This window comes from Zophobas morio, unplaced genomic scaffold (assembly GCF_036711695.1).
Source record: "Zophobas morio isolate AGI-343-1 ecotype UQ-CSIRO unplaced genomic scaffold, CSIRO_AGI_Zmor_V1 ptg000021l, whole genome shotgun sequence".
NCBI lineage: Eukaryota > Metazoa > Arthropoda > Insecta > Coleoptera > Tenebrionidae > Zophobas > Zophobas morio.
Genome location: NW_026972126.1, coordinates 12,330,584 through 12,356,437, shown reverse-complemented (window position 1 = coordinate 12,356,437; position 25,854 = coordinate 12,330,584). Strand labels below are relative to the sequence as shown.

At 29.0% G+C, this 25,854-nt stretch overlaps 1 protein-coding gene across 1 annotated transcript; it reads right to left on the bottom strand.

The window, feature by feature from the left end:
* Positions 1–37: 37 nt before the first annotated feature.
* On the bottom strand, positions 38–25,571 carry LOC135133341 (eukaryotic peptide chain release factor GTP-binding subunit ERF3A). The gene is made up of 7 exons (XM_064061722.1): positions 25,214–25,571; positions 24,446–24,859; positions 18,045–18,492; positions 7,369–7,543; positions 7,040–7,303; positions 693–861; positions 38–635 (listed from the first exon to the last, which is right to left on the bottom strand). The coding sequence occupies exons 1-7, from the start codon at positions 25,446–25,448 to the stop codon at positions 592–594; spliced, it is 1,749 nt and encodes a 582-aa protein (XP_063917792.1). The 5' UTR covers positions 25,449–25,571; the 3' UTR covers positions 38–591.
* Between the last annotated feature and the right edge of the window lie 283 nt (positions 25,572–25,854).

The following is a 25,854-nucleotide window of genomic DNA, read 5'->3' as shown; positions in this document are numbered from 1 at the left end:
TCTGTTGAAAAGGCGTGTAGTAAATAAAACCAATAGGGAGCTTGAAGGTATTTATTAGCTTCAGTATTGTATTTTCCTGTTCAGTCAACATAGTGAATCTCAATATTTCAATGAAATGGTAATAGGCCGTGATAACGAATGGGTCGATTAAATACCTTCATCTCTTCTTTCAAAATATAAATAAAGCACCAGGCTGTCAAACAAAAGGAGTACATCGATTTAAAGTAATCTTTTGTTTTTTTTTAATAACAATGATGTACACCACACAATTTCGATCGCTAAAATAATAGTAGTAAAAAATTACACCCCTTAATTTAAGAAATTAAAATTAAAAATGTACAAAACACATCTAAAGAAAATTATACCATTACACCAGACTAAATATAATTACAACAAAATCATGAGAAATAGGATTAATTAAAAAAATTGATCATTTTCACAATTTCGCTACTAACGTAGCACCATTCAAGTCTCATCTGTGGACACCCACAATACAAAATGAACATTGTGTGGTGGTCACCTCGGAAAATGTCCACCAGTCGATTGCGAGTTGGATAAAATATCAAGTTACAATCTAATCTAGCGACGATTTTACTCGACTAATTTCAGTACCTTACCGATGGCAATTGTTTTATCTGCAACAGACGATCAGGGTCAATAAAACAAACGAGAACAAACGAAATTCGACCTACTTTCATCTCTGAGCGTGAACCGACCCATCTGAGGGAACGACTTGAAGGGTTCGAGACAGATGACGCCTGCGCATTCTATTCTCATAATGGCTACTTGATCTTGTTTGACGAACCTCGGCCGCGTTTTGCTCTTCTCACCAGTCTTCTTATCAACAAGACATATTAAGGCCTGGAACAAAGATAACATGAAGTAGTTTAAAATTTTAAGCACGGACACCACCTGTCAACTTTGTGAACAACATATTTACGAAACTATTACGTAATGTAATGTTTAATTCTGAACGAGTTTAAAGTTTGAAAACACTTACATATTACGACCCACATAGGAATGTGATCTCATATGTTTGGACAGTTGTTTAATGTTAGCGCTGATCGGTTTTTATACGGCGATAAATTAAGCAAAAAAATCTATAGTTTTGTTTTCTTAAGGCTTTTATAACGTGTTTAGTAATAATAATTTTGACGACGTTGAAATATACACAGGGGTCTAATTCCACAACGAGAACAACCTTATAAGATTATAAAAATAACGTAGCATTTACATGTGACGGAAATAAAAAAAATTCATGTACTTTACGCTAAAAGACTTAAGTCTGTCTGTTGGCGACTTTTTCAGACAAATAATCTCAAAAAAGTTGAGGACGTCATCTCAAAAAATCATTTAAATGTTTATGATAATGTTTATAAATAACTTATTTTTATAAACTATTGTCTTATACTGTCTTTATCTTATCACATTTATTTTGTAAAGTTTATTATAAGACAAAAGGGAACTGAGAACAATAAATATTGCATGTTGACATGACAATTTTATTTATAATTTCCTCCTAGATTTCGGAAATCATACTTTCTTAGATTGTTTACTTATTGATAAATTTATCAAAGCGATATATAAATTTAAAAAACCGAGGTAGCCTACGCGAGTCCTTCAATGCGTTATAACTAGTATTTGTACTTCAAACATATCTTACTTTGTGGAATTTAAAACTTCAGAAATCAATACTTTTCAGTTATTACCTATGTTATTGTATACACAAAGAAATACACGTTACTGTTTTGTTAGATCTAAACATAGATCAAGTTTACAGATTCCGTAATTCTTTGAGCGTATAAAACCGGGAAAGTGTCAAGGCTCCATTTTGCAGCCCTCCACACTTTTATTATAAATCAATGACTGTTCAGTACATCCAAAATTCTGGCGTTCGCGTCATGTTTAAACAGTACGTGACGAGTTTAACACATCAGTGGATTACTTGTTATGTATAAGTATAAATTTACAAAAAAAGATGTGTTTTTGTATTTTCTAATTAATAACCTGTTTCAAGAGAAATTGTGGACAGAAAATTAAACATATATAACGACGAAACCACAAAAATATTAGGAACCAATCAAAAACTACTTACATTTCATTGGCACCGTTTTTCAGAGTTCGAGTTTCTAGGGATAGAAAAATAAAACAATCACAATATCAAGGATTTTGCATAATTTTTTTGAACAGTATCAGATAAAAAACGATCTCTCCGAAATTAAGAAACTGTTTATGACTAGCAATAATTAAGTAATTAAAAATAAACACAAACTGCTTCTTGCAGAATTTTATCTGAATAATGTAGAGCGTAAAAACAAACATTCAAAACTTTTTTTAAATATGTTAAAACCTACTAATAAAATCATTTTTATAGTTTTTGCATTTTATCTTGGTTTATGTACGTTATATTTCAATTGATTTGTTTTTAATAATATGTTATAGGGATATGTTTTACATCACGAATTATGAGGTCGTTTTATGCTAGTTAGAATCGCCCACTAGATGCAACGGATCACGTAAGAGCTGCATGAGCAGTCCGTGTTAAAGCCCATTAAATCTACCGAAGCTTCAACACACGTGTTGTTTAAACAGTAGGAACGTTAAGATCGTTGTTGAAGCATTGATCATGTGTTTGTATCACTAAATAAAAAAATATCAATAAAACGTAAAATAATGCGAATTTTATAACTCTTCGTGAAATTTTTGTCATTCAATAATAATACAGTAATAATTTGTAACAATCAGGATACAGGCGATGTTTGAGTAAGACGAATTTAACTTCACTCAATTATTGTTAGTTACTAATGAAACAATTAAGGGAATTAACATATTTGAAATTTTTAGGGAGTACGAAATATCTATAAATAAATGATGTGACATCGCGGTTATTACGAATTCAAACGATTTTTGCTTGTCTTTTGTAATATTAGTGAAAGAAAACTTTAATCGAAATAAGTTCAATTGTTAGACAACCCACACGACACTGCTGTGTTGATGTTAATATAATTTTTTTAGAACAATCTGAAAAATACAATAAGCATTTTATGAATTTATCTTTCGAATTAAGACATACCGCCACCGAAAAACGTTACAAAAGAAATTGAATAACGAATTTAAATAATTTGTGTTTTCAAAATTGATATTGATTACAAATGCCACTGTCAAATAACAAATAAAATCAATAAATCATGGGCGGTACTTTGGGCGATTACTCATACTTCGGGGGGCGTAAAATTGTCTTCAGTTTCACACTTTTTAGTAAAAATTTATTATTGTGAACGTTCAAACGTTTGTTGTACCAATCACCACAAAGAGTATTAAAAAAATCCAATTTTTATTTAAAAATGGAAAACATTGCTTCTGAAATGCAATACAAGATATTCAACTTTTTCGAAATTTGATTTTATAATTTTTTTATGAAGTTAAAAAATGTTTTAGTGTATCTAAAGAACAGCTTTAGTACTAGAAGGTCTAAACAACTAAAATAGTAATGATAATAAACAAAACCAAGGTGGATTCATAAATCACAGGTACAAAAGAAAATACAGCATAGAATACACGTTTTATAAGGCACTTTAGCGCGCTCATCGTCTTCTAATCTTGAAATTCTAACCTCATATGAAACTTGTCATTTATACACTATCTATGTATTTTAACACTGAGATAGAACTGTACAATAACGATTTGTAGAAAACAGATACGTAAACAGTTAATAAAAAATAAAAATTGAACTACAACTATCTAGAAACAACTATCTTTCCCCTTAAACACAATGAAACAAGTTAATGTGGCCAATATTGTTATTTCAGCTGCCTAGGTGACATATTAACGATTTTCTGAAGATACTGATTTTTATGAAATTTTCTCAAATTTGTTTCAAAATTTATTTACCCTTTGAAAGGCTTGGCATTCTTTTCCAAAACTATTCAAAATATTGAATTGCTTTTCTTCAGTTTTTTAAGTCCACAGTTTCTTTAAATTCAACTTGGTTACGGACACATTAACATTTTTGTAGAGATTTGGAATTTTTATGAATTTTACTTTTCCTCAGAATCTTAATTTTTTTCTTAAAAATTTGGCGTATGCCTTGTTTTTTTTTCGAAATACCCACTTTTTAAAAGTTAGTATCGTTATTGATATCCTAACATTTTTATGAAAATTTTTAATATTTATGAATTATACTTTTTCTCAAAATCTTGCTTTTAAGAATAAAAAAACTATTTTATCCATTTTTTAGATCTTAAAATTTGTTCCTCGTGATATCCCGAATATGAAAATTTTTGTTTTATGATTCTGTTTTTACAAAATTTAACAAATATGTTCTTTAATCTTAGCTTCATGAACATGAACATTTTCCAAAGATTTTGAATTCTTGTCATTTCACTTTTCTTCAGAATTATGATTTTTTTTCAAAATTTATTAACAATTTTTTTAGAACTTGCCGTTTTTCTAAAGTATTCCGATTGTTGCGATTTTTGCCTTAATTTTTTTTTTTCAAAAATCCCCCACTTTTGGTTTTTAATCTCAGTTTCGTTATTGACATCTAGTATTATTTTTTATTTACTTCATTTCTCACCAAAATTTTGATTTCTTTGTCAAAATTGGTCATATGCGTGTATAAGATTCTGTTTTGTTTTTAAGATATTCCAAATATGGAGATTCCTACCTTTTTTTTTTTTTTTCTAAATACCCAGTTTCGTTCTTTTTTCTTTTAATTTTATTCATTAGTGACATATTAACCGTTTTCTGACGATTCTGATTTTTTATGAATTTTTCTCAAATTCTTGTCTCTTTTAAAAATTTGTTCACTCTTTCAATGTCTGTTATTGTTTTCTCAAAATATTCAAAATAATGAATTTTTTTCGTTTTTTTTTTTAAATGGTATCTTTAATCCCAGCTTTGTTATTGACACATTTTCGTAGACATTTTGAATTTTTACGAATTTCACTTTTCCTCAGAAACTTGATTTTTTCTTAGAAATTTGTTGTACGCCTTTTTTTTCAAAATACCCAGTTTTTAAGTCTCAGTATCATTATTGATTTCATTATCGCAATATTTTTATGGAAATTTTTAATTCCAACAAATTACACTTTTTCTCAAAATCTTGTTTTTAAGAATAAAAAACTATTGTATCCATTTTTAAGGTCTTAAAATTTGTTTCTCGTGATATTCCGAATGTGAAAATTTTTGTTTTATAATTCTGTTTTTTCAAGATTTGACAGATATGTTTTTTAATCATTTTTCGGAAGATTTTCAATTCTTGTCACTTCACTTTTTTTCAGAATTGTGACTTTTTTTTCAAATTGTATTAAAAGCCATTTTTAGAACTTGCTCTTTTTTCTCAAGTATTCGGAACGTTGCGATTTTTGACTTCAGATTTTTTTCAAAAATTCTCCACTTTTGTTTTTCAATCTCCGTTTCGTTATTGACAGCTAACCCAGGTTTGTTTTTTTTTTTTTTTAAATTATTATTTCAGTTTCGACATATTAACAGTTTTCTGAAGATTCTGATTTTTTATGATTTCTTTTTAAATAGTTTTTCTTTCAAAATTTGTTCACTCTTTAAAGGTCTGTTAATGTTTATTATTCAAAATATTGATTTTTTCTTGCTTTTCTTTTCAAAATAGTTTATTTAATCTCAGTCTTGTTATTCACACATTTTTTTACAGATTTTGTATTTTTATGAACTTCACTTTTCTTCAGAACTTTGATTTCTTTTCCAAAATTTGTTGTATGCCTTTTTAAGGTCTTGAGATTTTGCTGAAGATATTCTGATTGTTGAGATTTTTGGCTCATTTAAAGCACTTGAATTTTTCTACACGATAATCCTACTATACACACAAAATTTGACGACAGTCAGTCCAGTAAATTCGGAGGCCATCTCTCTAATAAAAATCGACACAAAAGATTGTTGAAACATCTACAAAACATAAAAGTAGCCGTTCGCCGAATTGATCCTATTACAATACTTCCTTAGTTTACGCTTGGGCAGCAAAAAATTGTGTGAATTAGAGAAAATAGTGAACATACCATAAAGTCACTTTAACGCAATCTAATTTTGGGATTCCTACTCTAAAATAACGTCTTATAAAACTTGTTTTTTAATAACTATTTTAACATTGAGAGAGAGAACTAGACAATAAAAATATATGTAGATAATAGATACAAAGTTCATTTTCTAGATAAATTATAAAAGTTGATTTTGCTTTTAAACTTTTGGCATGACGTTTTGATGGGGAAGATGTGTAGATTTTAGACTGGATATTTATCTAACATAATTTTTGAATGACGTCAACAACTTTTTGGATGGGATAAACAAACAGAAGATGAATTTAGATTAATGATTACCATGTTGATGATACCTTAATAATTTCCAAGATTTCAGAGAAGTGGTTTTGTATTTTTTAAGTACAATTATTGTGATTTTTTCCCAAAACGCTAAATGTCAAAGGTAAAATATACGATTTTAATATCACAATTATAGAATTATATTATTTTTGTTTCAATAAATATTTTTCAAAAACGATTTCAACCGATTCAAAAAACTTTCTATTTAATAACCTTCCAGTGCACAAATGACTAACGAAAACAATATTTTGAGATGACGTCATTAACTTTTCAGAGTAAACGTTTTTGTATTTTTTGAGACATATTTTCAATTTTTTTTTACAATTAAAGTCAGGGCCCGTTAATAAACCACAAATATAGAATCGTATTATTCTCGGAAATTTAATCGGCATCACACAGATGACAGATTGACCGAAACGAGAGCCTACTTTTTCATATTCTAGGAACTATGAAACCTACTATAATACTAGTTTGCGTTCGAGAAGTAAAGTTGAAAATTTGTAGTCCTGTGATATTTCAATGAACTAAATGATCATTTTCAAGTTAATTCAACATCATAGTCGTCACTTTACTCAAATGACTTAAGTAACATTACGTCCTTTGATCGCCCTCAATGCCTATAATTGCTGTGTTGCGCAAAAAAATCAAACCTTCACACTTTTCTCACAAACATAAGGCTCAGTTTCCTTTACCTTAACGGTGACTTCTTCGGCGGCGCAATGAATATGCATGACCGCACTATACCCGGCACAGATGATCGACTTGTGCTCCAAAATGACAAGCTGGGCGTCGAATACTCTACCAGTGTGGATCGGATTAACGGCATCGCACAGCACGAAACCCGGACTGACATCCTCTTCTTCGACTCCTTTTACTTTAACTTTTACGTTTTCGCCCGGCACTATACGGCTGACTTCGTCGTCATCAGAGAGCAACATATCGACGGTTACGGGCGTCTGCAATTAAAAAAAAAAACCAAATCAACACAACGTCAGACGAAGGAACCCAGCCGGAAAATTACCCTGTTTGGCATTATGACGAGACTTTGACCTTTTCGACACTCGCCCGACTCGACTTTGCCCATCAGCACCGTGCCCATGTCTTTGTATTTATCTACTATTGGCATTATAAAAGGTCCGTCGATTTTCCTGTTCAGCGAGGGCAAGTCGTCGATGAAGGGAATGAATGCGGGCCCTCTGGAAATTAAGGATTCACACAAGTTAGTTAAAAAAAAAAAAAGGCGAAGGTATTGGTACCTAGGCTAGGGGTAATCAAGTGGATATTTACGACTATGGTTTGCGTGGGGTTTGAAAGTTATAATGACTGGGGTTTATTTGTAAGGGTCAGGTCAGGGCGACTAAAATTATAACAAGTAGTTTTTTACGTAGTGAATACGCTTTTCCAGTTCAAAGCACTAGTGTGCCGACTTTTTATGTAGAAAGCGCCGTTTTATTAACTTTTTTTATCTTATTTTATATCTGTTGAGCGCGGTATGTGTATTTTATGAAGTCTGGAACACACAACTTCACTAACTAATAAAGTTATGAAGCGACGGTGATTAATGGTTTATAATAATTGAGTTAAAGTTTTGAAAAAGTCAGGCGCTAGTGTAATAATGTCTGAATAATTTAGTAACTATGATAAAATTGCTAAAGCTAGTACCTTCAGCTCACGTATATATTAAAAATAAAATTATTAATAATATGACCACAATAACCTTATAATAATATAGTAATCTATCAACCTATGTAAGTGGAAGAAAAACATCAACCACAAGAAATAAAACAGATAATAAAAAATGCGTATTATTCACTCTTGACAAACTACAGCAAATTCAAGAAAAACTTTATATCCAGCTGACAAAACTTTTCTATTTAACATAATGGCGGCTTATATCGGAAACTACAAACCGCGAAAACCTCAAGATTTTGTTGTATAATGGATTTTTAACGAAAACCATGACAGTAATATTAATATTTGTGCACGACATATTACTAGCAAAAAAAATTGGTCGAAGGTTATTTCCATTGAACTTCCCTCGCTTTTGAAGTACTGTCAAATAAATGCCGCTTCTTTGAAAAATTATAAACATTGTTTGTGATTTTTGATTTTAGATAACCTCTATGAAGTAAAAAATCGCAGCTTTTTTGACTTGGATTTTTCCCTTCTCCAATCTTTCGAATTTTTAATTTTTAGATTTTGCAATTTTTTAATTTGAGTTTCGGTTTTTCAGTTTCTCGTTTCAATTTCTCGATTTGCGATTTTGAATTTAAAATTTCACGTTTTTTCAATATTCAGTTTTCCAATTTTTCGATTCTTTAATCTTCCATTTCTTCAAATTTTCGATTTGCAATTTTTCGTTTCGTTTTTTATTTTCTATATTTTTACAATTTTCCAATCTTATAATTTTTTGTTTTTTCGATTTTACAATATTCACGATTCCATAATCTTTTGATTTTACAATTTTTCTAATTTTTTGATTGATTAATTTTTTTAATTTTTAAGTTTCTCGATATTTAGTTTTTCAATGAAATATTTCAATTCTTCGTTTCATCAGTTCTTCGATTTTCGTTATTTCGATTTTTTCTGGTTTTTATTTTTCGAATAAGAAAGAAATGGAAAAATTACAAAATGAAAAAGCGAAAGTCTAAAATGAAAATTTTGAAAAATAAAAAAAATTAAAAGTTGAGAAACTTGACAATTGAAAAAATAAAATATGTATTGTAAAATTAAAGAAATCCAAAAATCGGATAACGGGAAATCCAAAAATTGCAATTTTAAAATTTTCAGTTTGTGGATTTTTCAAGTTTTCGGTTTTCAGTTTTTCGATTTTTTAATTTTAGCTTTTTTAACTTTTCGTTTGTTCAATTCTTGATTTGCAATGTTTCTAGTTTTAATTTTAAATATACAATAATAATTACAAATTTAAACTTTTTTAATTTTAGTATTTTTCTATTTTTCAATTATTGGATTAAAAACAAATTTCATTTATTCGAATTTTCAATTTTTCGATTTTTAATTTTTCAGTTTCTAGATATTTTTTTCAGTATTTCGATTTTACAATTTTCACGATTCTATAATTTTTTGATTTTACAATTTTTGGGTTTTCTAATTTTTCGATTAATTTTTTGAATTTTTAAGTTTCTCGATTTTTAGTTTTTCATTGTTTCAATTCTTCGTTTCATCAGATCTTCGATTTTCATTATTTTGATTTTTCACTTTTTCCAGTTTATCGATTTTTCACTTTTTTCTGATTTTTTTAGTTCTTCGATTTTTCTGTTTTTTAATTTATCAATTTGTCGAATAAAAAAATGAAAAATTGCAAAATGAAAAAGCGAAAAAGTATAAAATGAAAACCTTGAAAAATAAAAAAAAATAAAAGTTTAGGAACTTGACAATTGAAAAAATGAAATACGAGTATGTATTGTAAAATTAAAGAAATCCGAAAATCGGATAACAGGAAATCCAAAAATTGCAACTTTTTGATTTTTCAATGTTGCAATTTAAAAATGTTTCTTTTTTCAATGTGAAATTTTTCAGTTTTTAGATTTTTCAAATTTTAGTTTTCAGTTTTTGATTTTTTAAATTTAGTTTTCTCAATTTTTCTTTAATTCTTGATTTGCAATATTTCTAGTTTTAATTTTAAAAATGTAATAATAATTACAAATTTCAAAATTCTTCACTTTTTTCAATTATTGGATTTCAAATTTTTTTCATTTCTTTGATTTTTCAAATTTTCGATTTTTAATTTTTCAGTTTCTAGACATTTTTTCAGTATTTCGATTTTACAATTTTCACGATTCTATTATTTTTTGATTTTACAATTTTTGGGTTTTCTAATTTTTCGATTAATTTTTTGAATTTTTAAGTTTCTCGATTTTTAGTTTTTCATTGTTTCAATTCTTCGTTTCATCAGTTCTTCGATTTTCATTATTTTGATTTTTCACTTTTTTCCGATTTTTTTAGTTCTTCGATTTTTCTGTTTTTTAATTTATCAATTTGTAGAAATAAAAAAAATGGAAAAATTGCAAAATGAAAAAGCGAAAAAGTATAAAATGAAAACCTTAAAAAATAAAAAAGAAATTAAAAGTTGAGGAACTTAACAATTGAAAAAATGAAATATGTATTGTAAAATTAAAGAAATCCGAAAATCGGATAACGGGAAATCCAAAAATTGCAATTTTTTGATTTTTCAATGTTGCAATTTAAAAATGTTTCTTTTTTCAATGTGAAATTTTTCCGTTTCTAGATTTTTCAAATTTTAGTTTTCAGTTTTTGATTTTTTAATTCGTTTTCTCAATTTTTCTTTAATTCTTGATTTGCAATATTTCTAGTTTTAATTTTAAAAATGTAATAATAATTACAAATTTCAAAATTCTTGACTTTTTTCAATTATTGGATTTAATTTTTTTTTTTCATTTCTGTGATTTTTCAAATTTTCGATTTTTCAATGTTACAGTTTTTCGACTTTTCACGATTCTACAATTTTTGGGTTCTCTAATTTTTCGATTCATTAATTTTTTGGATTTTTAAGTTTCTCGATTTTTAGTTTTTCAATGTTTCAATTTTTCGTTTCATCAGTTCGTCAATTTTCATTATTTTCATTTTTTCCGATTTTCTTTGTTTTTCGATTTATCTGTTTTTTGAAAAATAACAAATACTTTAAAAGTTGATTAACTTAAAAATTGAAAAAATGGAACATGTATTGTAAAATTAAAGAAAAGCAAAAATCGAATAACGGGAAATTGAAAATTTGGAAAATTGAGGAATAGAAAATCAAAGATTGGAAATTTAACAAATTTAATAAACCAGAAATTCTAAAATCGTAAGAAATATTGAAAAAACAAAGGAAATTAAGTAAAAAATACAAATCAAGAATTTGAAAAACCGAGTAAAGGAAAAATTCAAAAATGAAGAGAAAATGAAAATGAAAAATTGTGATATCAAAAAATTGTAAAATCGAAGAAAAAGGAATAACGAAAAATTGTGATATGAGAAAATTGGTCGAACATAAAATAAATCCATTTTTCCAAAAATTATAAGATTTGGTTTTGCGAATTTTATTTTTTTAATGATAAAATTAATACAAATAATTAATAAAATAAATTACCTCATTCATTTTTTTTTTTTGAGTCACCTGTCTAAGTAATACTATAAATTATGAATGCACTGCAAAATTTGGAGATGTGCAAGATTTCAAAGCATTCAGTTTTGTAGCTTCAAAGTTTCAATTTTGATATTTTATTCCGAAAATCTGGATGTCAACACGGTTTCATACATACCAAGTGCAAGAGTGTCTTATTTTATAAAATTTAAAAAAATATATTACATAATTGTAAATTTTGAAGAGACGTCATCCCATTGGTGGTAGAGATGATTAGTCAAAATAGTTTTAATATACATACAAAAATTGACAACAGTCGGTTCAGTAGTTACGGAGATTATGTGTCTAATAAAAACTTACACAGACGACCGATAGACAGACAGACAGATGGAAATGAGAGACCACTTTAGCTTACGCTCAGGAAGTAAAAACAATGTTATTATTATAATGGACAATGTGAGTATAATATATATAAAAATGCAACTTAAACTTTTTATTTGAAAACCATAAATTTGAAAGAATTATACGCATAAACAAATAAATAGATATATCAAGTCAGTTTTTCCACTCAATAACAAAACTGATTCACTTTAATGGCCTTTTAATGCTTTATTTCTACACATTATCTCCAGTATTTTGTAGAAAGGATGTTTCCCTGACCCGTTTCACGACAGTGATAGCAGTGATAAAAGACATTAATAGGCTATCATAAGGAAGCAATAAAAATGTCTCGGAGTGAATATTCATTGGGGTGGATTATTCATTTTCGCATTTTCGGTCGATCTGCCTGTAACACACAGATGCTCCAAATTTCGGTCATGAATAATACACTCAATACTGCATAGTAACTTTAGTACACATATGACCCGATTTATGTTTTTTCTTTCCGAAAATGTATTATTATTTTCTTTAAAAATTTTACCTGCACATTCACGTAAAATAAAAGTTATTTTATCAGTTAATTAATTGTATCAGTTTTTTTCAAAGAAATCAGATAACGCCTCTTGGATATTAGTCACACAATTTTCTTCGTATGTTATTGCCAAGATTAGAAAAACATGTTTTGCTACTCTTGCATTTACTAGTTTACAACTTATTTATATCCTGCCACTCGTTTGACATGGCTATATATAGATATATCTAAAATTTCAGCACGATTTAGTGACGCAAATTGCAGTGAATGGGTGATCAGATACCAACAAATCACCCCAGCAACCGCCCCCGTCCCTTCGATAATAGAGTGGACAGCTGGTCATTATATTCAAAATTTTACTTATATAATAATTATTTTAAAAAAAGACCACGTTTCTATTGTCTGTGGAACATTTTCCTGTTGCCTACAATTCGGTCAAAAATTTACTTAAAAAACTAATTTGCATCATTTATGGCAATATTAACATATTTGATAAATTGTTGCGTGGTTCATTCATACCGCATCTACTATTAAAAACATTCCAACGATAAAAAATAATTTACTACCATTTCTAGGAACACGTTTGAGTCTTACGCACTTTCGTTCCATACCAATATTTACTAAGATATAATTACTGTAAACTCAGTTCCGTTCAATTAAATTGATTAAATTTAGCTGCACCCACCCCAACTCCGACTAACGCTGCGTGACGAATGGCCAAAGGGAGATAATAAAAAGTACAAGTCATAAAATGAGCATAAAGTAGTAAAAAATCTGCCAGACGTAAACTTATAATAAATATGCACATAAACAAGAAAAATCACAAATTATGAGTGAGTATAAGACGGTATGACATAAAAACGACAAGTTGCGAAGTTGTTTGTGTCTTTAGTTAGAACACTTGATGCACCAGAAGGTTCCAAAGTGCTTTTTTTGTAAACAGGATCTCGTTTATAAAGTGTAAAAACATGAAAAATATGGTGCAGAATATGTATTTTTTTAATTTAAATTTAATGTTTCAATCTGGCGGTACTTAACTTAAGTAATGTTTGTACATTAAGTATGAACCACAATAGATATGGCTATTATGTCATACTTAGCGTAAATATAATTTGTGAAGACCCCGTTTTAAATTTACTTAATTTTAAATTTTAAAAGCATCAACTTTTTTTGCGGATTCATAAACCATAAATCCAGGAGTATGTTATTTTATAAAATTTAAGTATCATCTATTACGAAAACATTTGAGCTGACGTTATCAAATCACGTTATTCCCAAGATACACTGGGTGAATCACTAAGTGCGAATTCCTCGATACCTCATTATTAGAAATATAAAAAAAATCAAAAACCAAAGTTGTACGGTTCTTTGAGGACTATAGAGAGGGTTCTACTTTTTAAGGTGTAACAAACAACGTAGTTCGATTTTTCAGTTTTTTCAAATCGAATACCCTATATTTTTTATCTTATAGGAGTAGTATTTTTTGTTCTCTTTCTTTTTTGTTGCGTATTTTCTATATTTAACTGCGATTTTTCACTTTTTTAAGAGACACATCGACGTACTAGAAGTAGAACAAAATGAATATAATAAAGTACACGGTGATCGATTTGGATTTTTTTTAAATTTCTAGTTTTCCATTTTGTATCACAGTTATTCGTTTTTTCATTTCATTATTTTTTTCAATGTTTCTTTCAATTTTATAAATTTTCATTTATTCAATTTTTCAAATTTTCAATCTTTGAATTTTCGATTCCTCGATTTTCCAATTTTTAAATTTTTTAATTTTGCAATTTTTGGATTTCCAGTTATCCGATTTCTTTAATTTTCAATATTTGATTTTCAGTTTTTAGATTTTTCAAAGTTTTCATATACTTTTTCGTTTTTTTTTATTTTTCAATTTTGCAATTTTTCCGTTTTTCCATTTTTTTTTGTTCGAAAAGTTGCAAAATCCAAAAATGAAAAATCGAAAAAATAAAAAAATCGTAAAAGAAATGAAAATCGAAAAATTGAAACATTGAAAAACCAAAAATCGAGAAACTTAGAATTCAAAAAAATTTAGAAAACCCAAAAATTGTTCAATCAAAAGATTCTAGAATTGTGAAAATTGTAGTAAAGTTGAAATGGGTAAATGGAAAAAATTCTAAAATTGTAAAACTGAAAAAGTGAAAAATCTTATAAATTATCACATATTTAAAATGAAAACCTAAATCCGAAATTGTAAATAAAAAATTTGAATAAATGAAAAATTAGAGAATTGAAAAACTGAAAAATAAAAAATTCAAAAACTCGAGAAATTTTAAATAGAAAAACTGCAAAATTTAAAAATTGAAGAAACAAAAAAAAAGAAATATTGAAAAATACCAATTCAAAAAATTGAAGAAATGAGAAACCGAAAAAATTAAATTTGAAAACAAAAACTTAAAATCGAATAAAGAAAAGTTTTAAAGTCCAATAATTGAAAAATGGAAAAATGAAAAATATGCAGAATTATAATTATTATTACATATTTAAAATGAAAACTAGAAAACTAGAAAAATTGAAAACAAAAATTGAAAAATCGACAAACTAAAGTTCACATTAAAAAAAGAGAAATTATAAAATCGGTACATCGAAAATCGAAAAATTGTAAAAATAAAGTAAATAAAAGCTAAACCAAAAGCTGTAGATCAAAAATTTGAATAAATGAAAAATTAAGAATTGAAAAACTGAAAAATAAAAATTGAAAACTCGAGAAATTTTATACCTATAGAAAAATTGTAAAATCGCATAAAAAAACTGAAAAAATGAGAAACCGAAAAAATAAAAATTGGAAAAACAAAAAATTATAAAATCGAAATGTTGAAAAATGGACTAATTGAAGAAATAAAGAAAATAAAAAAACAAAACAAAAAACTGCAAATGTAAAAATTGAAAAAATTCGAAAATTGAAAAATTTAAAAACTCGAAAAATTGCAAATCAAAAAACCGAAGAAACAAAAAAAAAGAAAGAAAAATTGAATAATTGAAACATTTAAGTGAAAAAATCTGCGGGAGTGTTTTTTGTGCCACTGATCTGTACTTCATAGAATTTATCAATTTTTAAAATTTTTCAATAGATTTAAAACGTGAAAAGTGGCCCCGCCCACCCACCCCTACTTGGAATAATTACAAAGACTGGGAAGAGGCAATGAGAATATGTAAAAATATATAGGGTGTTTCATTTGTAAAAACTAAGTTGCCTGTTACGCCTTAAAAATAGAACGCTCTGTGTGGTTAAACGTAATTTTAGAGTATAAATATCAAAGAAGCGTTCTTTGATCTTTGACTTTTTTTTATCTTTAATAATAATTAATGAGATAACGAGGACCGCGTGCTTAGTGACTCACCCTGTATACAGGGTGATGAAAAATGACGGATAAGCTCCATAGACCACTGCTAAGAAGGATCTAAAAAACTAAAAAAAAAAAAATGGCTAAAAAAATCTCTGCACCAAGAAGATATTAAACTTCAAAGTTGAAGAAATAATTTCGTAATTCGGATTTGTTTTAATAACAGTTAAATAATTACTTATTAATAATTTACTAATAATTTGCCAGAATACTTAATTTTTTACTATTGGCAGATGTCATTTTTGACAATTTTTATCGGAATTTTAGATTCAATTAAAATCACCTTAAAACATATTAATACGAATTACAAAGTTAATTCATTAATATTTTAAAAAATTTGCTTCAGAGTTTTTTTAACCATTTTTTTTTCCTTCAGAACCTTCTTAACAACATCGAGCTTATCCGTCATTTTTTGATCACCCTGTATCAAATTTGACAAATATCAGGCCTGTAGTTTTAGACTGATCTGTCTCATAAAAACCGATAAACAGACGACAGACATTACAGACAAACGACAGACCTATTGTTTCGTATTCTAGGAGTCATGAAACCCCGAGAAAAGATGAAGCTGATGGAGATGATTTTAAAAGCATTTTATCAAATAAATTCATCAACTATTGAAAAAATTGGACAAAAATTATTTCGACACAACTTTCTTCGCCCTTGAAGTATAGTCGAACAAATTCGGCTTCTTCGAAAAATTATAAAATTTGATTTTGTTTTTTTTTATGCCTATGTGACTATAAATGAAAAAAAAATGTCAATGAGAATGTATTCGAACTCAAGCGCACAAAGTTAACGCCTTACATCACCCTGTCAGAACTTACTTGACTGCGTCGCAAATTTTGCACAAACATTTTAGTAAAGTAATTGTGAATTAAAATCAAAGCGGATTCATAAACCACAAGTATACGAGTACATTATTTTTTTAAATTTAAACAATGTTTGATGTACAAAATTTCATTCATTCATAAAATTTGACAGCACAACAAATTTATTATCTCACTACGGAAACGGAAGACCTATTTTTTCATATTCTAGAGGTCATGAAAAATAGAAAAAAACACGAAAGCAACCGTTATTAACAGACTTATTGTCGTGGAATTTTAAAAATAACTGTTATATATTTATAAACTTTATATAACGAAAGGGCAGTTTTGTTAGAAACAGTTTATCATTTTTTTTTAATTATTTTTGTGAAATCTTTGGATCACCTATCTTTAAAAATCAATATCTCATTTACTTATGGAAATTTTAGAACGCGGTTTTCAACACCGTTTCAAGCTTACAAAACTCCAGACATCGTATCAGACACATCGTAGACTTTTTTGTTGGAAATGAGACACAATAAAAAGAAACTTTTAGCAGCTTCTACGACACAAGCTTCTTTTTACTGCATCTCATTTCCAGTAACAAAATCCACATGGTGTCTGACACGATCTCAAAAGTTTTGTAAGCTGCTATCAGTGGTGGAAACCGCGTTCCGAGGTTTCCATAAATTAAAAATTCGTTGTGCAAACATTTCAACAAAATTAAAAAAAAAAAAAGATGAATTGTTGAAACTTGTTTGTTTTTCGGCTGAATTTATAGAACGTATTCCAAATTTAATTAAAAAAATTTCGTCATAACCACGTCATAAAATTTTAATGGACCCAAAAATAACGTTCTGAGCATACCTGGATTCAACACTGGCAATTTAATGTGTAATTTGGGCGACAGATCTTTCAACACGCTTAATTTTCATTCTTTCGCTTGTGACATCCAGTTCTAGTTCTAATAATAAAACAGCCAGACTTGAACAACAACAAATCACGTCGAAACATTGCAAAATCGCCTGAGTAATTTTTGTTTGAATAGCGACAAATAGTAGTTCCAGAAAACAACGAATAATAGTAGTTAAAAAATTAGATAAAACTAAAACACGCTGTTCACTGCGTTTATTTTCCTTTTAAACTATTTATTTCCGCCGTCTGCGGTGCTTTGGTTCAGATTACGACCGCAGTTTGAAAGATTTAGAATCGTTCGTCTGCGTATTGATTTACAAGAAACGTGTGAAAAAGTAATGTGAAAATGTAATTTTAAAAGTACCCGTAATACCCTGACCTATTTTTCCGCGCTAGAGTGCTCGATATTTTTTCACTTACACTCATTCTATGATCATTCGGCAAAACTGCGAGCACCGCGTCACCGCGAACTCGGCATTGTTAATCCAGTAATCCATTTTATAAAGCTCCAAAGATTAATGATCCCAAATAATTCGTCCGCGTCATCGTTCTAATCGCGAAAGTACGAACAAAACTTGCAAAGCTCACCTGTACCATGGACAAATCGACTCTTCTACCTGCTCCTTCAGCCCCTGCCCCGTCTGCCCTGAACAAGGCAAAAAGAACAAATCTTTATTATAATTAAATCCAAGTTTTTTAAGGTAGGGCAAAATTTTATCCCTGCATTCGTTGTATCTAGCTTCATCCCAATTAACGGTAGGATCGTCCATTTTATTGACAAGTACAACCAAATATTTTACACCGGCAGTTTTCGCCAACATTGCGTGCTCCCTCGTTTGGCCGCCCCTGTCGAATCCGGTCTCGAACTCTCCTTTCCTGGCCGAAATGACCAAAACGGCCAGGTCGGCCTGCGCCGCACCCCCGATCATGTTCGGGACGAAACTCTTGTGACCCGGAGCGTCCAAGATGGTGAAGTGCTTTTTGTCCGTCTCGAAGAACGCCCGGCCGACTTCCACGGTTTTCCCCTTGTCTCGTTCTAAAATCAACACGGTTACAACAGTCGTCAATGGAGCTCTCGATTTTACACGTTCAGACCACTCATTTGTTTTTCTATAACTCTTCCATGCTGTGCTTATGTATCACGTAACAATTCGAAAAGTTTCTGAAGTTCTTAAACTTTGAAATGACGTCATCAAATTTTAGAAGGAATGAGCAAACAGTTTTACTTGCGATGAAATCTCGTGGCAGCAATTGAACAAATTTACGAAACAATTTAATTTTGTGATAAAAAATGTTTAATTGAGTGATTTCAAATTATCTGATGTACTACTAAATTGTTTCAAAATGAATTTTTAATATATTGTAAGATATGTAAATGATTTCAAGGATGTTAGCGACTTATTGATAATTACTATTTTTATGTTTTAAATATGTTAAATAGATAAGTAAACTTCTACTGCGTTTGTAGCACTTTTTCAATTAGTTTGTGTTAGATTGCTAATAAGAAACTTAAACATATTTGAATTAATATTTTCGTCTGCTTTCACTACGAATAAAAAATTATTTTCAAAATTTTCTGTCGACGAAAGTTATAAGTCGAAAATTACAAAAAACAGAGATTTTCGTAATATTTAAATTCTATAAAAAATATATTAGACAACAAATGTTGAACTGTACACTGTGAGAGTCTTAAAAACAAATTATGAAAAGTGAAATTTTCAACATTTTCATGTGATAATTTATAAATTTTTCAAAAATTAACTGAATCTTTTGATCTTTAAGCCCTAATAAAACTAAGACTTTCAAATGGTGAAATTTCCTTTTGATGTTTATTTTTCGTTTTATATTTAATAATTACAATTAATTACAAACTTTTAAAGTGAACTAAATTTCCCAAATTATCAATTTTTCCCTAAGTCTTCAGAACTTTCAAATCAGTTTTTAAAACAAGTTGAAACTTAACAAAACTAAACAATCTGACATTTGTATCAAAAACATAACCATATAATAATAAAAATAACAATTTTAGTCACTTTTTAAGCTAAATAAAACCAGGCGGATTCATAAACCACAACTACATAACACCATTTCGTAAAATTAACCTGACCTGAGAGCCTCAAAAACAAGTTATGAAACCTAAAATTTTCGCACAAAACTATCGCGAAATATAAGTTTTTTTCAACATCGTCATAATGTGTAATTTTTTCCAAAATTATTAGAATTTTTAGATCTTTAACACCTAATAAAATAAAAAAAATTTCGAGGGGTGAAATTTCGTTTTGATCTTTATATTTCGTTTTATGTTGAGAAATTATAACTAATTAAAATATTTTAAAGTAAATTAATTATTAATAATGTTTACAATTCAAGTTAATTAAATTTTCCAAATTATTAAAAAAAGCTGGAACTTAACAAAATTGAGATAGCGAATTGTGGATTTTTCTCTAACTTCAGAAATTTCAAAAATTATGAAAAAATTTATACTGAAATATAAACAATTTTAAACATAAACAAACTTTCAGCATTAAAATCAGGATTGGAAAAACACGCACTTTTTTATAAAGAAGGTTTCCATACTTTTACGAAAAACTTGAAAAATTAATCGTGAAATGTAATTTTTTCCAAAATTATCAGAATTTTTATATCTTTAAGCCCTTATACAATTAAGATTTCTTTATCAAAAACGTTTCCATATAGTAATAAAAAATTAATTATTTTTTTTAGTCACTTTTTCACTCTCTAATAATAATATAAATTTAAATAAATGGAGGCGGATTCATAAACCACAAGTGTGCAATACCATTTTGTAAAATTAATCCGACCTGACATGAAGGCCTTAAAAACGAATTATGAAGCCTAACATTTTTACGAAAAACTTGAAAAATTAATGGCAAAATGTAATTTTTTTCAAAAATTATCCTAATTTTTAGATTTTTAAGCCCTAATAAAATTATGATTTTTTGAAGACTTTTTTAATCAAAAACGTTTCCATATAGTAATAAAAAATTAATGATTTTTTTTAGTCACTTTTTAGTTTTTCAAATATCTCGTATTATAATATAAATTTAAATAAATCGAGGCAGATTCATAAACCACAACTGTGCAATACCATTTTGTAAAATTAATCTGACCTGACCTGATGGCCTTAGAAACGAATTATGAAACCTAAAATTTTTAAGAAAAACTTGAAAAATTAATCTCAAAATGTAATTTTTTCCAAAATTATCAGAATTTTTAGATCTTTAACACCTAATAAAATAAAATAAAAAAAAAACAAGGGGTAAAATTTCCTTTTGATCTTTATTTCTCGTTTTATGTTTAAAAACTATAACTAACTAAAATATTTTAAAGTAAATTAATTATAAATTATGCTTAGCGCTACTCTTTGAAGTTTTAAAGCTCAAGTTAATCAAATTTCCCAAATTATCAATTTTTCCCAGTTTCCGGAATTTTCCGGTAGTTTTTTCGTTCGTTAAAAGAAGTTGAAACTTAACAAAATTGAGATAGCGAATTGTGGATATTTCTCTAACTTCAGAAATTTCAAAAAATATGAAAAAATTGATACTGAAATCTAAACAATTTCCACTGCTGCTTTAGAAACTTCCAACATTAAAATCAGGGTTTAAAAAAGTATGAGTTTTTTATCAAAAACGTTACCATACAATAATATAAAATCACGGTTTTTAGTCACTTTTTTATACTAAATAAAACCAGGCGGATTCATAACCCACAACTATATAACACTATTTTATAAAATTAATCTGACCTAAGAGCCTCAAAAACAAGTTACGACACCTAAAATTTTCGCACAAAACTATCGCGAAATATGTTTTTTCAACATCTTCATAATGTGTAATTTTTTTCCAAAATTATCAGAATTTTTAGATCTTTAACACCTAATAAAACAAAAAAATTTTCAAGGGGTGAAATTTCGTTTTGATTTTTATTTTTCGTTTTATGTTTAGAAATTATAATTTATCAAAATATTTTAAAGTAAATTAATTATAAATTATGTTTACAATTCAAGTTAATTAAATTTCCCAAATTATTAAAAAAAGCTGGAACGTAACAAAATTGAGATAGCGAATTGTAGATTTTTCTACAACTTCAAAAATTCCAAAATTAAGGAAATATAAACAATTTTCAGTACTACTTTCCAAACTTTCAGCATTAAAATCAGGATTGGAAAAAAACGGACTTTTTTATAAAGAAGGTTTCCATATTTTTACGAAAAACTTGAAAAATCAATCGTGAAATGTAATTTTTTTCCAAAATTATCAGAATTTTTAGATTTTTAAGCCCTAATAAAATTAGGATTTGTTCAAGTTTTTTTAATCAAAAAGATTTCCATATAATAATAAAAAAATAATGATTTTTTTTAGTCAGTTTTTGGTTTTTTAAAGATCTCTAACTATAATATAAATTTAAATAAATCGAGGCGGATTCATAAACCACAAGTGTGCAATACCATTTTGTAAAATTAAACTGACCTGACATGATGACTTGGCCGGAACCCACTTGACCTAAGGGCCTTAAAAACGAATTATGAAACTTAAAATTTTTACGAAAAACTTTATTTTTTTCCAAAATCATGAGAATTTTTAGACCTTGCAGCCCTAATAAAATTATGATTTTTTGAAGACTTTCTTTAATCAAAAACGTTTCCATATAGTAATAAAAAATTAATGATTGTTTTTTAAGTCACTTTTTAGATTTTCAAATATCTCAAATTATACTATAAATTTAAATAAATCGAGGCGGATTCATAAAGCACAAATTTAGACAGCATTTACTAAGCAAAATTTTTAGGCGACGTCATCAAAATGTTGGTGGGAACGACAATAAGACAAATTTTGGTCATCATTTTACCATCTACACGATTTTTCTAAAATACAAATGAAACTTGACAACAAGCAGTCCAATAGTTTCGGAGATTGTCTAATAAAATCAACGCGATGGACAACCAGACGGAAATGGGAAAATTTTTGTTTCATTTTATTTGCAATATTTTATTCTAAGCAGTGTTTAATTTATTTTGATGTAAACTGTATTTAAAAAAGCCGTAATACGAATTATAATTTAGTAATTTAAAAAATATATAAAAAAAAAAAACAAGAATGACCTAAAGCAAAAAGATTTAAATCGCGACGTAAAAAATTATTTGCTCTTATAAATTCTTAATTTTTTCCAAATTTTTCAGTTTTTAATCTTTGAATAAGGTCAATCAAATTTATTTTTTAGCGAAATTGACTAATTTTGAACAAAGGAAAAAAACGAGTTTTATTAAAAGCAAAATTTTCGAGTGTTGAATTTTTTCACAATTTCAGGTGTTAAAAAATATGTGGTGATTTTTAAATTTCTGCTCCAGTTGGCCATGGCGCGTACGTCAGAAACGGTAAGCGTCATGGCCAACTAAAGCAGAAATTTTCTTCTTGCAACTTCAATTATATAAAAGTTCTAAAAAAAAATGTACAGTGATTTTCACAACTTCCAACTCCCATTTTTCTTAGTTGTGGATGTTTTTTACAATTTCAAAGTTCCAAAAAAAATAAAAATAAAAAAAAATCTAAAAATTGAACACTGAAACGTAAACTACTACTACTTTTAGCATGTCTTCCAGTTTTCAGGTTTCTGAATAGTCATTATGTAGCCAATTTTCATAAAAACTTTTATTAAATACAACAAATCAAAAAAATTCAACTCAATAATCTCCAAAATTTTACAATTACATTTTAAATAAAAAACAATATCAGCTTTTTTATTGAAAATGAAAAAAAAAACGAAAAAGGACTTTTTGATATACATATTATCTTTTCGAATAAAATTTTCAGATTTTTTTCTGTCATACTTATCGTATGCCTGTCAATGTTGCTTTTGGAAAATCATTCACAAATTTGTATGTTTTTCATCACAAGAGCCACTCTTGAAATAAGAAATCAAATGTTGCCAAAAAATTTTTGAAAATAATTTAGTCAGTATTTTTATTTTGGTCGAAAAGGCCAATGTACTAAATGACTTTATTTAACATCTTTGTGACCAGAGATTCTAATCAAATTTGATACCCACAAGATCAACTTTTATTATTTTACGATATTAACTCTGGGCAGAAAGTTGTATTGCTTTTTGACTTGTGTGACAGCGACTCTTCGGTAGGCGTCTACGACCGTCGCACGTTCGCCGAAAACTCCCGAACTATTGTCAGCACCTTCGAAGTTTTCAGCAGGAACTTTTAAGGGTTATCGGCACTTAATTGCGGGCTTACAATTTTCGTAACACGGAGTTTCAAGCCAAAAGAAAGAATACCGCTTTAATTACTTTCAAAATTCCCCTGAACACGAAAATTTTTATACAAAGTACCGAAATTAACTTTCGTACTTATTCATTTTCTGTGTCAAAGTTTTTGTAACAAATGTCACATTTTTCTTAATAAAAAAATATTGTACCTTAAAAATGTTAGTCATTTTTTTTGCTTTAAAAATTCTGGTGTCAACAGCAAAATTTATTATGAATAAACAGCCGTTGATAAGATATTCTACGAACTTTTCATTGCTGCCAAACGATAATCCAGCAATAAATTATGTTTTTAATTTGAAAAAAAAACACAATCTCTCATTTGATGTCTTAGAACTATTTCTCAGAAAACACCTGCATTGATTAAAAATTATAAAATATTAACTCAAATTTATTTATTCATTCCTTGTGAAAAGTTGATGACGTGTTATTATTATAACCAAATTATTAAATAATAAATCAAATCCAAGGAAAATTAAACGTTGCGTAAATAACTTTTCAACTTAGTACTTTAATACATATGGGTCTCTAATTAGTGATGAATATCTTTTATATCTGAGACGCCCAATTAAATCACACCCGAAGTACAAAAACATCGCCCACACCAATTATACAATTGGACACATTCAGTACACGTGAGCCACGTGTCTTTGCAATCACGTGAAATCGAGAGCTCTACATTCTCACCGATGTGTTACCTTCTTGATTGGTATCTAAAGCCCACGACAGATACCACGATTCTCGACTCTTCTCCCTCGCTTCCCTCTCGTATTTCTCTAATGTTCTCTTATCGACCATTCCAGTTAAAGCCATAATTTGTCCTCCGATGGTGGATTTCCCCGCGTCCACATGCCCGATGAAGACCACATTGACGTGTTCCTTCTTGTCTTTGAGCACTTCTTCCTTCACTGGTTTCTTCTTGGGGACTTTCACAGGCGCTTCTTCGGAAGAAGGCTCGTCGTCGTCTCCTTCTGGGGTGATCAGGGGATCGTTATCTTCGACCACCACGTCCTCCCAGGTGCCCCCGTCGCCTGGAGATGCATCCCCGTCTGCCGGTGGGATGGGAGGGGGCTCTTTCACTTCTACCCGTTCCGTGGATTCAGCGTTCGTTCCTTCCATTACAAAAAACGACTTAAATAATTTCCAAACAAGGAGAAGGGGGTAAGACGAGTCCGCCCCAAACTGGCCGGAACCGGTTTAAGGCATCTTTCGTATCGTTGCAAAACGTGCTAATATTTTGATAATTATGACGCCGCCGGATTAGTAATTGGCTGGGAATGAAAAGAATCAGACACGGTTTTGCGCGTCATGCTGGGGCTCGATCGGGCCCAGATCCGGCTCTGTGCGTCTGATTACCTCAATTCGGAGTTTAATGTCCTTTTTGGGGAGAGTGGGAGCGCAATGGGGCGTATGGAGGGTGCAGGAATGTCCTAACCTAAACGTCAAAGGCTGTCAATCTGGCTTACCGTTGAGGATGGGGCTGTGCTGGGGGGAGGCTTCGGAGTCCTGGGACTGCGTCGGAGAGGTCTCGTCGACGTTAACTGCAGACTTAGCAAAAGAAAATGAAGGCACAAATTCAACAGCATTCACGTTCAACGTGGAAAATTTAGCTGTCACATCTGCATTGTGACTTGGAGAATTATTTGTCGACGTAGAGTCAGCTTGAGATTCCCAACTGTCCGGGGCTGTGTTATTCGACATTTTGTGCACTTATTTCGTTTAAATTACTCAACGAATTATTTTAAAATTAATAAAACTCGATAGCTTTCAGCTGCTCTAAATATCCGCGTGCGTTCACTGCGTGCCACCGGAAACTAATGGCCGACTGTCATTATAGTGAGAAAGATTTTCAACAAAACTTAATTAACACATTCTAAATTAAAATAACACTAATATGAATAAATAACGCTGAATTAATCAAAACACACTCCAAAGAAATGTGCCGCGTTGATGCGGAAGTCACTTCAAGATAAATAGATATAGTTGCAAAAAAAGCCGGATGTACGAGTGCGCTAAATTCAAATTTGACATTTCAAAAAAATGCAGTCATTTCAATAGTTATGCCGGGTGTCCAAGTATTTCTTATACCGGGTGGTCCACAACGGAT